Source organism: Malassezia pachydermatis (genome assembly GCF_001278385.1).
Source record: "Malassezia pachydermatis strain CBS 1879 chromosome Unknown scaffold5, whole genome shotgun sequence".
Taxonomy (NCBI): Eukaryota; Fungi; Basidiomycota; class Malasseziomycetes; order Malasseziales; family Malasseziaceae; genus Malassezia; species Malassezia pachydermatis.
In genome coordinates, this window is record NW_017253142.1 from 298,836 (window position 1) to 312,267 (window position 13,432).

Sequence of the window (13,432 nt, forward strand, 5' to 3'; positions counted from 1 at the left end):
TGCCTCAGCTCAGGATGTGTGGCTTGCTGCGCGACAAAAATTTTTTGGCATGGCTTTGCTAAGCGGGCTCACGTGACCTTTTCGCCAGCCCAGAAGAAAAACCCGCGAGGTTGCGCGGCGCTGAACCCATCCGCACGATGGAGCCAGGGATGGACGACATCGATTACTCGGACATTGAGGCGAAGTACGCCGTGCCTCTTGATGAGGGGCTTGAGAATGTGATTGTAGTGAATGGTGTACCGATTATTACCTCATCGAAAGAGCAGCGTCTGTTTGAGGCCATCCAGAAGCGTTTCCGCACACACGCCGACCTGGATGTCAGCCTGGACGCTATGCATATCTCCTATGGCGAGAATGGCGAGTCGAAGGGGTATATTTTGATGGAGCTTGCTAACGGTGATGAGGCCTCTCATGCCATTCGTGCGATGAACGGATACGCGTTCGACAAGAAGCACCGCTTTGTGGTGAGCCGGTTCTCTGACATTGAGCGTCTAGCCTCTCTTGATGGAAAGTACGAAGACCCTGAGGAAGAGCCATTCGAGCAGCGCGGTCACCTGCGCTCGTGGCTGATGGATCCACAGGGCCGTGATCAGCTGGCCATCTGCGTGCGTGACGATGTGCAAGTGGCTTGGCACAACCGGGCTGGTCCGCCGGAAGAAGCACACAAGCGCACACGCTGGACCGAATCTTACGTGCAGTGGTCGCCTCTTGGCACGTATCTTACCACGTTCCACCTGCAGGGCATTGCGCTGTGGGGTGGCCCTTCGTGGGAGCGGATCATGCGATACCCCCATCCTGGTGTACGTCTTGTTGACTTTAGTCCCGACGAGAAGTACATGGTGACGTGGTCGCCAGAGCCTATTCAGGTGCCTGACAATGCGCCTCAGGGTCCACAGTTCTTTGCGCCGGAGGACGAAGGAAACCGCGTTGCGGTGTGGGAAGTGCGCACCGGCCACCTGCTGCGTACGTTCCCGATTGTGCAAGAAGAGAGCACGGGTCCCAATGGTGCCCCTGTGAAGGGCTTTAGCTGGCCATTCCTCAAGTGGAGTGGCGATAGCAAGTACTGTGCCAAGGTGACGCCTGGCAAATTTATTAGTGTGTACACGCTTCCGACGATGGGTCTTTTGGACCAGAAGAGCATCAAGATTGAGGGTGTCGTCGACTTTGAATGGTGCCCGCTGGGTGACAAGGACAAGGAAGCCATCGAGATCTGGGACGATGGCAAGAACAAGAACTTACCGAAGGGCTTCAAGAAGCCGCGTGACAATATGTTGGTATACTGGCAGCCGGAAGTGCAGAACCAGCCAGCACGTGTTACGGTGATGAGTGTGCCTACGCGTGAGATTCTGCGCTCGAAGAATCTATTCAATGTGGCAGACTGCAAGCTGCACTGGCACCCGCAGGGCGACTACCTGTGTGTCAAGGTCGACCGCCAGACCAAAACCAAAAAGACCGTGTTTTGCAACTTTGAGCTGTTCCGTATGCGCGAGAAGGACTTCCCTGTGGAAGTCGTGGAGCTCAAGGACCCAGTGGTCGCCTTTGCATGGGAGCCGCAAGGCAGCCACTTTGCTGTGCTCTCGACCAACGACCCGAACTTTGGCGTGGCGTCGCCTGCGATTGCCCTCAAGACGCAGATCAACTTTTTCCACCTGCACCCTCGTGGAGACTTCCGTCTGTTGAAGTCATTTGACAACAAGTCGTACAGTGCCCTTTTTTGGTCGCCACGCGGCCGTCATTTGCTGGCGGCGACGCTTGGCTCCTCGTCCAAGTTCGAGTTGGAGTGGTTTGATGTCGACTTCAACAGTGATGTGCGCCAGAACTCCAACGGCGAGATGCTTGAGGAAGTCAAGTCGGTCGGCACAGCGGAGCACTACAGCATGACAGATGTCGAGTGGGACCCTAGTGGTCGTTACGTTACCACCTCCGCGAGTCTATGGCGCCACGCTATGGAGCAGGGCTACGCAATTTGGGACCTGCGGGGCAATGAGCTGCAGAAGCATGTGATTGAGCACTTCAAGCAAATCCTATGGCGCCCGCGGCCCAAGTCCTTGCTGAGCAAGGAGGAGATGAAACGTGTGCGTCGGAACCTCCGGGAGTACTCCAAGGTGTTCGACCAGGAAGACCAGGAGGCGGAGAGCAGCCAGGCCCTGGCCCATCGCGAAGAGTACAAGCGCATGGTGGACGAGTGGAAGGCATGGCGTGCTCGCAACCGCGAGTTGCTGGAGAAGGGCAAAAAAGAGTATGGTACAGAGCCTGCGTCAGTCTCGAGTGCCTCGCAACTCGAGCAGGAGAGCACAGAAGAAGTCCAGGAGTGGATCGAAGAAGTGCTCGAGGAGAAGGAAGAGGTACTGGCATAAGCCATGCGCTTGCCTACTTTTGGCCGAGTCGTTGATAGCAGATAGGCATGTCATGGACTGTCTACAAAAGGGGTTTTCACGTAGTGTCGTGTTCCATTATAATTGACCAGTACATAACTGTTTACTTCTTGGCGCCGTGCACCTTGTTCCACTGCGAGCGGATACCCAGGCACGACGAAAGAACACCGGCGAGACCAATAACACCGTCGTTGGCCTCGATCCAGCCCGTCGAGGTACCGGGGTTGACCCAGTCGCAGCAGTCCTGCAGCATCTGCAGACGCACGGCCTTGGTCTCCGTGGCGATCTGGTGCAGCTCGACGCGGCGCTCGGCCTCCTTTTCGGCCGTAGCCTTGGGGCGCTGCGCCAGCTTGAGGCGCTGCGCAAGCATGTACGACTTGTACACGCCGCTGATCAGCGAGAACGTGAGGCCAGCCAGCCAGAAGCGAGCCGCGTTGAGGGAGATCTTCTTGTAGGTCTCCTTTTCGAACTGGTACGCCTTGGCACCGTGGACCCACTGGAGGGCGTCCAGCATAAGGTAGAAGGCGTAGCCAAGCTGGCGGCCGATCGAAGTGATCTTCAGCACAGGGTCCGCCGTCGAAGTGGCCTTCATCGCAGCCTGGAAGTGCTCCAGGAACTTGCCGATACGGAACACTGTACGTGTTAACAACATTCACATAGATCATACATACGCTTGCGGCTAAGGCCGATGTTCGACTTGATCGACGAGTAGCGAGACACCGTCTCCTTCGGCGCACCAGCCTGGGCGTAGTAGTACGCCAGGAAGCGCGCGAGGTACTGGACAGCACGCGAAGTCTTGTCACGACCGACAGTGGTGCTCCAGAACTTAAGCTGTTCATGTTAGATAGAGGTTCGGCACATGCATACATACGACGTTCGAGACGTAAGGGTGCATCACAATCTGCTGAACCGAGGCCATGGTGGTATTCGTGTTAAGGATACGCAACACTATCGCCGGACGAACCGGTTGCGGAGAAGGGTTCCACCCGTGGTAGTACGCTGTGTCCCATTGGTCCAACTATAGGTCTCCGGCGAACGACACTCTACCGGAGGATCTGCGCACGTGGCACAAAACGGCCCTGGCCTCCGCGTGCTAGGTTACATAATGGTGCACGAGCGCGACGTAGATGCCGCCGCAGATAGGCTAGCACTGTCTTGAAGCTGGTGGTCAATAAGCGTGAGGGCTTCTTCAGCCTTCGCCCTCATATTCTGCGCCACGCTGGTATCACGCTGAGTCGCTTGCAGTGCCGCTGTGGGCGAGGAGGCACGTGCCTGCGTCTGGCGGCACAGTTGGACGGCACGCTGGTACACACGCCGCGCCTCCTCCAGGTCGCCAACGCGTGTGTCGCTCTCTGACATGCCACGGCCTTCCATCAACATGGCGCCATAATTCATCATAGCGGGTAAAAAGTCTGTAATGTGAGAAACGCCTGTACATACTCTTCGATGCAGCTGCGCTAAACCATTCACGCGCATTCTGGTCATCCGGCTGGACCCCATGTCGAATCTTGTGCTGCTCCTTGGTCTCCTTGTTGTTATCCGCGCCAGGGGGCAGGAGGTACAGAAGTCCGACGTTGTAGGCACTTGCAGCATGCCCTTTCTGGGCTGCTTGCAGAAAATACCGAGCCGCCAACGCGGAATTTTTAGACGCTTCAGCTTGGGCACTTTGCTCAACAAACTTCTTGGCGCGTGCTAAATACAGCGTTCCTAATGCATGACACGCCATCGCACTGCCACCACGAGCACCGTGTTCAAAGTAGGTCAAGGCACGAGACTTGTCGCGGGGAACGAGCTGGCCTTGGTGGAACAGCTGGCCCAGCTCAAACCAGGCATCCGCGTAGCCATTGCGGCCGGCACGTTGCCATAGATCCACAGCCATCTGCACTTGTTTGTGTTGTGGCTCAGAGGAAGGCTCCTTCTGCGAGAGAATCTTGGCTAGAACGAGCCGCCCCATGCCAAATTGCGCTTGGGCATGCCCTTTTCTCGCGAGTTGAGAGTATGTTTGCGTAGCTTTCTCGGCTTGTGCAACTTCTAGTTCTTTGTTGGCTGCAGGTACCATGCCCTCCATGACCATAGTAGCCCATGAATACCCAGCATCATCATCGCCGCGACGGAACGCCATGGCATAGAGACGCGCAGCGATGCTGAACCGAGACGGATCGCGTGTCATTTGAAGAATAGCCGCGGCGAGTTTGCGTAGGTCACCTGCTGTTCCGTGCGCTTTTTCAAGGACTGTGATGTGAGTTTGTTGTACACGTACCTTCTAAGACCTGTGTCTCGCACTCTGTGTACAGCGCGTCGACCTCTGCGAGCTCTGTCGTAGCAGCAATTCGTTGCAAGCACGCTGTAATGATTTGTAGAATGGACACAATTTGGTCTCTGGGAATAGGGTATTTCTTCATAGGCGGGATAAAACCTAGTTGTAAGAGGAGCGTTCATAGTACGTACGGTCCACATGGTCAAGCGACATCGATGGTACGGCTTCTGTTGCGAAGCCACATGCCGTGCCTCCTGGTAGTAGAAGAGGGGGCATTATTCGTACATGATTCGTGGCATGCGTGCGTGCCGCGCGAAGGATGTTCGTGCTGTGGTTCATCCTCCATGCTGAGGTGGCCCTATGCGTTGCGGCTGCACGCACGGCCGTATCGCCAGCGGCGTGTCGGAGCATGCCAACATGTATTTGCTCCACATCGCGTGGATGACAAAAAGGCCCAATTCCTCCCTGCTGAGGTCCGTAGTCTTGTACAGAAAAGTCTTGAGTGAGAATATCCAACCCCCCCTCCCCCCTATGAACCACACTACACGTCTCGCGCATGCTCACTACAGGGACGAATTTACTTATATTATGGATGATTTTACGTTTTTGCAGGAAATACGTAGACCAGAAGATCGTACTACATACATGCACAGGGCGACCGAATCATGGACCTGTCCTGCCATTTTGCTTTAGTCCACGAGTCAAGTCACCGAAGCAGTTTTCACAAAGATGGTGCTGGAGCTTAGGACGACCACAGCCCGGGCAATGAACCAAATCTGACAAAGGTAAGTACAGCTGTACACAAAGCATACATACTAACACGGTCCTTTAGTCCCTTGTTGGCGGCACGCATGGCCTTCCGCGAATGCGACACCTTCTTCTTGGGCGCAGCCAAGAGCAATCCATCCCACTCTAGCGACGAGGGCTCAGGGATGGCCGCGTCCGAAAAGGCCGCCCGAACACCAGCAGGGGACAGCGCAAAGCCTTGACTCATAGCATCTTGTCCCAACAGACGCCCCAGCAATGACTGCCATGTAGACGCGTATGCACCAAGAACACTAGCCACAGAGGAACCTGCCACGGGCGTCAAGTGTTGGGTATACGTGGGCAGGGTATAGCGGGTGGCAACGAACGCCTGAAGGATCGAACGGCTACGCAGAATGGGTACCATAGACCGCAACATAGTTCAATGTATGTACCAACACACACGGCGCGGTGGAAGGGTACGCAGGGGACAAAGGCACACTACCGCGTCGATGCGACGTAGAAGAAGGAGGGACGACTTGAGGAGGCCCACTTTGCAAAAATTACCTAAGCAGGCGGCGACGGTGTAGTCGCTTACTTGCTACCTCCTTCTCCCTGTTGTGACTCCATGATGCCAACTATAATTCATCTTTGTCGTATAGTATACTACTTTACTTGATACAAGCCTATTCTTTACTTGCCGCCGAACTGGGTCTCAGTGACACCCTTGCCCATGGCCGCGGTCGACGAGACACCACCAGTGACAGTCTTCAGCAGGTTGTCCACGAAGTCAGCACCACTCCACTTCTGGTGGGTCAGGACATCGCAGCCAATCTCACGCTCACGGCGCTGGACGAGGGTAACATAGGCCTTCATGCCGTCCTTAGCGAAGCCCTTGGCGAACAGGTCGCTGATGTAGGCATTCGAGTGGAGACCACCCAGGGTAATGAACTGCCAGACGAAGCCCAGCTTACCGAGGTCCCACACGTACGAGCGCATCTGCTCCTCCGAGAGCTTGGCAGCGTCCCAGTTGAACGACGGCGAGAGGTTGTAGGCGAGCCACTGACCAGGGCGAGCGGCGCGAACACCCTCGGCGAACTCCTTCGCCTGCGCCAGAATCGGCGACTTGGTCTCCATCCAAAGGAGGTCGGCGTACGGGGCAAAGGCCACAGCACGGTTAACGGCACACTGCGTACCACCGCGGTACTGGTAGTAACCCTCACGGGTACGCGGCGCATCCCAGTCCCAGAAGAAGCCGCTCTTCTCATCCACACCGTACTTGGCGGCAAGGGCACGAGCCTGCTTGTTCGAGAGCTTGGCAGCAGCCTGCTTGAACTCCTTCTGGTCCTTCTCCGAAACACCCTTCTTCTTCATAGCATCCACAACGGCATCCGAGAAGAGGCAGAGACCAGCCTTCGCAGTCCACTCGTCCTCGACAGCCTGCAGATCATCACCCTGCTTACCGCTGCGCTCAGCCGCGTTCATGACATCCACAAGCGGGTTCAGGTCAGGGTTGGTGGTGCCCAGAATCCAGGCGTGGTCACGCTCGTCGACGTTGGTAGTGATAAGAGTAGCAGCCTCCGAGTCGGTACGGGCCACGACCAGGTTCTCCACACCCATAATATCGTACTGGAAGCGGATGGCAATCAGACGGTTGATGTGTTCCTGGATCGGAACCAGCACCTTACCGGCCATGTGACCACACTTCTTGGTACCAGGAGCCTGGTCCTCAATGTGAATACCAGCAGCACCCTTCTCAACGAAGAGCTTGGTGAGCTTCATGACGGCCGTCAGACCACCGTGACCAGTGTCGGCATCAGCCACAATCGGGCGCAAGTAGTCCACGTACGGAGTCTTGGCACGCTCAGCAGGGGTCATGCGGCGACGAGCCTCCTGCTGCTTGCGGTCGTGGAACTGCTGAGCCATGAAAAGGTGCTCAACCTTGTTCGGCACAGTGTTGTACGGGTAGTCAGCCAGATCCGGACCCGGCTCGTTGGTCGAGCTGGCCGTGCTCGAGCTCTGCCAGCCCGACACGTACACGGTCTCCAGGTACTTGGCCATCTGCGTCACCTGCACGGGGTCAAGGGCGCCGTAGGTGTGCGAAGTGGTCTTGTTCTTGGCGTGCTCCTCAAGAAGAGCCCACATCTTCTTGCCCTGCTCGTTGGAGGGGTACTGAGTGCGCATGGTGCCACGCTTGCTGACGACCTGCTCAGCAGTGTACGGGCGAGTGACACGGGCAAAGCGGGGAGACTTCCACCACTGCTTCACAGCCTCGACGTCCTTCTGGAAAATGGCGTCCTCGTTCTTGGGATCGTAAGACATTTCAAAGTTGCGTTAGGGAAGACGGTGTTATGCCGGATCGGGGTTATATATATTCATCGATCCGGTCCGCTAGTGACTGTTCTCCGCTCGCTTCAATGCGTGAGCTGCATCCGAACTCTTCCTTCCGACATTTCTGCCAATCAATGTACTGCAATCACAGGGTTCCGGCCATCCCCACATCACGTGACCGGTATCGGCTAACCGAACTAGTCGACTGCAATGGAAATCTCTGCAGGCATTGAGCGGGGTAACTCGCGAATGGTACGCGGTCGCGGTCGAGGCCGTGGGCGGGGCCATGGCTCGCGCGGATTTTCGCGTTTGGACCGGTACGGTTTTTCTGATCCCAAAGAAGCTCCTGATGCCTATGTCGTACATGGTAACTTCGATGCGAGCGAGTCTGACTTGGAAGAATCAAGCGATGTAGGTACTTCCACTGATAGTGAAGAGGAAGAAGAAGAGGAAGAAGAGGAGAATGAAATGTCCGGTAGCGAAGCAGGAACGGAAGACGGATCGTCAGAGGAGGAAGAAGATGATGCTTTGGGCTCTATGTCCGATCTTACGGCCCCTGTACCTGTTGCTATGTGGGATTTCCAGCATTGCGATCCTCGTCGCTGCAGTGGCAAAAAGCTCGCGCGCCATGGCCTCATTAAGGAATTGCGCGTCGGACAAAAGTTCCGTGGCATTGTCCTCACTCCTCATGCTACCCAAGTGCTCTCACCAGCCGATGCGCCTGTTCTCCGAGAATATGGCGTGGCCGTGGTAGAATGCAGTTGGGCCCGTCTGGACGAGATACCCTTTGGCAAGATTAAAAGTCCACACGAACGGCTTCTCCCACGTCTCATGGCCACCAACCCTGTTAATTATGGTAAGCCATTCAAGTTGAATTGTGTGGAAGCACTAGCTGCCGCGTTCTATATATGCCACGCACGTCCTCTTGGTGATCAGCTACTAGCCAAATTCGCCTGGGGTGAAAACTTTCCAAAAATAAATCGCGAATATTTGGCCCGTTATAGGGCGTGCCACTCTTCTACGGAGGTTGCGCAGGCTGCTGATAACTTTGCTACGGCAGAGGAGCAAGATCGGAATGAACGTCGCTTAGCCTCAACTAGTCTAGGTGGGTATGGGGCCATTCCCCTGCCGCCGAATAGCGACGAAGAAGACGCTTAGAATATTTTATGTCGATATTTTTGCTGATTAGTCGAAATTATGCAGCGCAACATAGTTTGTCTCTTTGCAAGGGGGTCCGATTCCGCGGGAATTTGGCGTTGAGGTAAGCGCATGAATTTTGGGCCTAGTGGGCGGCAATGCATCTGGCGTATGCCTGGCATGTCCGTGCCTGCCCAATCGCCGGCCAGGTTTTCGCATTTTGTGGCTGAGCACGGTTCACCATTGTACCCGCCACGCGCGAAACGTGGACAAAGGCTACGTGTCGATCGTAAGCATTTTGTTCGACCTTCTATTTTGGCGGGATTACTACATTTCTCCCATATACGTTGTACGACTAGGCCGAGGCCATTTGCAACAGTAGGAATCCTCATTTACTTTAGCTGTCGCTGTACCCTGCCTACGCTTTTCATTTCTTCTGCTGGCGGTCCAGATCGGATATCTTTTTCCTCGCACTAGGGCTATACGATTTTTGACCGTCTCCATGACTAACACTGCTTCGGTTGCTAGTGCTAGCACGTCGCCCAAAGCGGCTTCATCCATGCCGTCATCCCCGCGGCATTCTTTCCGCATGCCATTTCATCTAGGCATGACACCAGTCAATCAGGGCCAGGAAAAACAGCGCAGCTCGTCAGGCACCGTCGGCCCTCGTGCGAATGCAGCTGCACAAAAGAATGGACGTTCATTTTCGGCCCAGCACCCCCCCTTGAGTAAATCAGCTCACTCGCACAAAAATTCAGTGACACAAACGCCGTCGCAACCTCGACGCCGTCGCTTTAATGATACCCGTGAGTTGGATATTCTTCGGAGCGAAGTGGCCGCACAGAGTCGCGCCGCTCGATCTGGCACATCTACACCCCGATCCTTTGGGCCTGGCATGTCGGCAGCGATGTCGACTGAATCGCTTTTCCAACCTAACGGGTTTGGCAGTCCACAGATGTCGCCGTATATGGGCCAGATGCCGTACAGCTCGAGCCAAGGCAGCCTTCTGCGTGTAAACCAGTCTTGGGGATCGCGACCTGGCCTGTCTCCCTCCTCATCTCAGCTTGATGTAACTGGATTCTCGAATCGCGAGGCAGCTGTGCGGTCGGTACAGGTGCCAGAAGGTATGGGTATTGGTGTAGGCGATAGCCCCTATCCCACCTTTGCCAAGCAGATCGATGCCGAGTCGTTTGCTGCGGGTAACTCGCTGCGTGGCCCTGCCATGATGAGTAACCCTGATTTACTTCAGGATTCGGACGTGTATGCTGTTCGCGGCGGCCCGCCGAACGCGGCTCCACAACAGGCTGATGCGACCTGGCCAGAGCCTCGTACATCAAACAGTGCCTGGCAAGGTCCATCAACGTACTCCAATAAATCGCCCGTGCTTTCAGCGACAGATGCGCGCGATGGCCTTGCGCCCCCGCCGCGGTTGCCTTCGTCTCCTTCTCCAGCACCGTCGAACATGGCTCTTTCGTCGCAACCAAGTGGCTTGTCGGACTCGCCCCATATTTCTGAGCCGGCGTTGGCTAGTGTGGATGGCCCTGAGGCGTCAAGCACATTGACACATCCACGGGAAGGTGCGAAAACACCCCCACGTATGCCATTCACGGCGGCTCCAACGACAGCGCCAGTACCGCCAACCTCTATTTCAAAGCCGCCGCCCTCGACTGCCTTGCCTGCTTCGGCATCGAGCACGAGTCTTCCAATGCAACGCCCCACCATGCCATCTTCGCCTAGTCGCCGTTCCATCTTTAGTATGGGCGCTCGTCATGAGGCCTCAGGCTTGCGAAATGAACACACTGCTTCGGCCTCTACCACGAAAGAGTCGAAGTGGAAATCACTCTTTGGGCCTCTTTTCCGGAAGAAAAAGTCTCACCCATCTATGCCAGCCAAGTCGGCAGCTTCCTCTGCCAATAGCAAACCTACCTCGGGCTCGACGGCGCCTGTGACTGCAGCGGGTCTTACGGCGCCGCTTACTGCGTCCAGTCTAAGCGCGAACAAACCTGAGAAGGACAGTGCTGTGAAGACTGGCAACGATTCAATGCCTGTGCCAGGACCCACGGCACCAGCGCCGTCAGCACCGGCGCCGTCAGCACCAGCGCCGTCAGCACCAGCGCCGACTGCCCCAGCGCCGACTGCCCCAGCCGCCGCCACCGAACCCGAGACTGTGATTGTTACCTTCCCAGTAAGCCCTCGCGCACAAACACAAGGCGTGTCCAATGTGTCTCAGTTACCACCCCAGCGTCCGCCGCGCTTGGGCCCTATTTCTTCACCTCCCGAGCCCCCAACCCCACCGCAGCGGCCCCTTCCTCCCGAAGCGCCGGAGCCGTTTTCGCCAAGTGTGGTCACAGTGCCCAACCCTGTCCAGCCGGAGCCACAGGCTTCTGCTAGTGTGTACGATCCAGACTCTGTAACACCTCCGATGTCACCGTCCGGACCGTCTGGGACAACGCCTTCTGCGTCAGCGTCCGCGTTCGCTTCTGCGCCTGTGCTGCTACCTTATGCAACCACGCCAGCAGCGGAGTATGCGCCTGCTCCGTCGTATTCTGTTCCATCCACTATGGCATCCCGTCCTCTTTCGCCTGTGAATTCCATGCCGTGGAACCTACAGACGGCGCCAGCCACGAAGACCGCCGCTGAGCCTGAGCCGTCGTCTATGTATCCCCCTACGACGGCGCTTTTTACTCGCACGGGCGACTCTGCTTCCTCCTCGATGGCTACCGTGCCAACCGACCAACCTCTTATGTCTTCTACCACTCCTTCCTCTGTTACGTCTCCCCTCTCGGTGAAGTCTGCCTCCAGCAATCTCTTGCCGGCCTTTGGTTCGACGACAGTCATGTCTAGTGGTCCATCGGATACCAACTGGCCGCCGGCCAGTACGTTGGCGCCTCCACCGCACGAGAAGCTGGGCGATCCAGCGCCGGACCGTTCTTTCCACACGCCTCGCTTGTCCGGTGCCTCGCAAGAGGTACCTAAGGTCTCATCACAGGCCCCTGCTCCCCCGCTGGCTTATTACTACCCGTCTCCGAGTATCCCGTCTGGTGCGACGTCAACTAACACTGCTACGTCGACCTTGGCACCTTCGCTGACGAGCAACCCTTTCTACCTGCCTTCGTCTTCTCTTACACCATCGTTTTCGACTCAGCAGTTGGCCTATCATCAGGAAGTTGAGCCTGCGAACTTGTTCGCTACACCCAGGCGAACCTCGAATATTGTCGCTTCACACACATATTCGCCTCAGGACGAAAGTGTGCATGTGCATGGCCATGGTATCGGCGGCGATGATGATGCAAGCGAGACCGAGGACATGGGGATGCCTCTTTCGCGGTCTATGCAAGAGATGATCCGGTACACACTATTGCAGCCGTCTGCCTTGGACACCCAACACTAATATGTCTTTCTTCTTCTCTCTATGTCCAGACTTACTGTCTCATCCTGTGCATGTATTAACGTTGTCCTTTACGTTATCTATAATACCGTGTTCGTAGCCTCGGTAGTTGCTGTCACATAGACTATTGCTGAAACGGTCGGTCGATTCCTAGTTTCTTCGTTAGGGCCAATGGCATACAGTACGTAGGATCGACCTTGGCCAGGCCAGGATAGCCTAGAAGCGAGAGACCCGCCACGCCAAACTGTGTATGGAATACATCGGCCACATTGTCCGCACGATCTGCAATGCCACCGCCGTCTGGGTCTTGTGCGGAGAGAATAAATGCTTCAAGTTTCTGGGCATCGATCCAGTGCAGACGGTGCAGTAGGCTCAATGAGGAAAGGACCCACCAGCTATAGCACACGTCTTCCAGTTTTTGCGGCCGGCCATTCAGTCCACCCGCAGGGACTTGACGCTCTGCTAACCACCACGCCAAGGTATCTTGATCGATTCGATCGAGGGCGTTGAGAATAGAAAGTGCACCGACACAGGTAAACACTGTTATGTGAGAGCAGTTGGTACGCACCTTGCGCTGCATGGCTTTCTGCACCTTCTGTCAACCCAAAGCCGCCATCAAAATTCGCACATCGCAGGATCCAGCTGATGGTCTTTTCCTGATCCAACCGATCAAGAGCTCCTAGGTGCGCTAAGGCACTTGTTGCGCAGTACAGGAACCGAGTATCCGTTTCTCCCCACCGATCGCCCTGAAACGAACCATTGGGAAGCTGTAGCTGCAAAATAACTGCGTGGTCAGTGGGCTGTTGTACATACACTGTACAATGCAATCGCGTCGGTCACCAAGCACATCAAGTGCATCCTTCAGCGCAAGAATTTGAATAGCACTTAGTGTGCTAAGGATATGAGAATCATGCTTAGGGTATGATCCAAACCCACCTTACTATGTTAGGCGTGGGCGCCAGGATACATACCTGTCGATGGGTCATAGCAGCTTAGTACAAACTCCACGAGCGCATCACGGTCTAATTCATCGCCGGCTTCCATGAGAGCCAGCGCGCAAAGACCCCAATATACGCCATTCATGCGCAGATGCGCTGTCATATGATAAGCCAAGCTGCTATCGCGCTTCTTCTCCAACTTCTTGATAAATTGCACATGCTTGTCCAGCAGTAGCGTCGACGCCATGGTAGTAGCGTACTG

At 55.8% G+C, this 13,432-nt stretch overlaps 8 protein-coding genes across 8 annotated transcripts; 3 read left to right on the plus strand and 5 right to left on the minus strand.

Moving 5' to 3' along the window:
- Positions 1-137: 137 nt before the first annotated feature.
- Malapachy_1861 (translation initiation factor eif-3b) lies at positions 138-2,357 on the plus strand (the record flags this gene model as incomplete). The annotated part of the gene is made up of 1 exon (XM_018136357.1): positions 138-2,357. The coding sequence occupies one exon, from the start codon at positions 138-140 to the stop codon at positions 2,355-2,357; it is 2,220 nt and encodes a 739-aa protein (XP_017991514.1).
- A 121-nt stretch (positions 2,358-2,478) lies between these two features.
- Positions 2,479-3,294, minus strand: Malapachy_1876 (peroxin-11; the record flags this gene model as incomplete). Its single annotated transcript, XM_018136372.1, has 3 exons — positions 2,479-3,008; positions 3,047-3,206; positions 3,247-3,294. The coding sequence occupies 3 exons, from the start codon at positions 3,292-3,294 to the stop codon at positions 2,479-2,481; spliced, it is 738 nt and encodes a 245-aa protein (XP_017991531.1).
- Positions 3,295-3,473: 179 nt separating this feature from the next.
- Positions 3,474-4,845, minus strand: Malapachy_1904 (sel1 domain-containing protein; the record flags this gene model as incomplete). The annotated part of the gene is made up of 4 exons (XM_018136400.1): positions 3,474-3,787; positions 3,816-4,607; positions 4,636-4,791; positions 4,824-4,845. The coding sequence occupies 4 exons, from the start codon at positions 4,843-4,845 to the stop codon at positions 3,474-3,476; spliced, it is 1,284 nt and encodes a 427-aa protein (XP_017991348.1).
- A 450-nt stretch (positions 4,846-5,295) lies between these two features.
- On the minus strand, positions 5,296-5,803 carry Malapachy_1886 (membrane protein; the record flags this gene model as incomplete). The annotated part of the gene is made up of 2 exons (XM_018136382.1): positions 5,296-5,408; positions 5,449-5,803. 2 exons carry the CDS (start codon positions 5,801-5,803, stop codon positions 5,296-5,298), a joined length of 468 nt encoding a protein of 155 aa, XP_017991521.1.
- Positions 5,804-6,069: 266 nt separating this feature from the next.
- Positions 6,070-7,698, minus strand: Malapachy_1880 (isocitrate lyase; the record flags this gene model as incomplete). Its single annotated transcript, XM_018136376.1, has 1 exon — positions 6,070-7,698. One exon carries the CDS (start codon positions 7,696-7,698, stop codon positions 6,070-6,072), a length of 1,629 nt encoding a protein of 542 aa, XP_017991527.1.
- A 219-nt stretch (positions 7,699-7,917) lies between these two features.
- On the plus strand, positions 7,918-8,865 carry Malapachy_1864 (hypothetical protein; the record flags this gene model as incomplete). The annotated part of the gene is made up of 1 exon (XM_018136360.1): positions 7,918-8,865. One exon carries the CDS (start codon positions 7,918-7,920, stop codon positions 8,863-8,865), a length of 948 nt encoding a protein of 315 aa, XP_017991509.1.
- A 481-nt stretch (positions 8,866-9,346) lies between these two features.
- Malapachy_1889 (hypothetical protein) lies at positions 9,347-12,235 on the plus strand (the record flags this gene model as incomplete). Its single annotated transcript, XM_018136385.1, has 1 exon — positions 9,347-12,235. The coding sequence occupies one exon, from the start codon at positions 9,347-9,349 to the stop codon at positions 12,233-12,235; it is 2,889 nt and encodes a 962-aa protein (XP_017991520.1).
- Positions 12,236-12,356: 121 nt separating this feature from the next.
- Malapachy_1877 (rab geranylgeranyltransferase) lies at positions 12,357-13,417 on the minus strand (the record flags this gene model as incomplete). The annotated part of the gene is made up of 4 exons (XM_018136373.1): positions 12,357-12,772; positions 12,801-13,032; positions 13,080-13,168; positions 13,204-13,417. The coding sequence occupies 4 exons, from the start codon at positions 13,415-13,417 to the stop codon at positions 12,357-12,359; spliced, it is 951 nt and encodes a 316-aa protein (XP_017991530.1).
- Between the last annotated feature and the right edge of the window lie 15 nt (positions 13,418-13,432).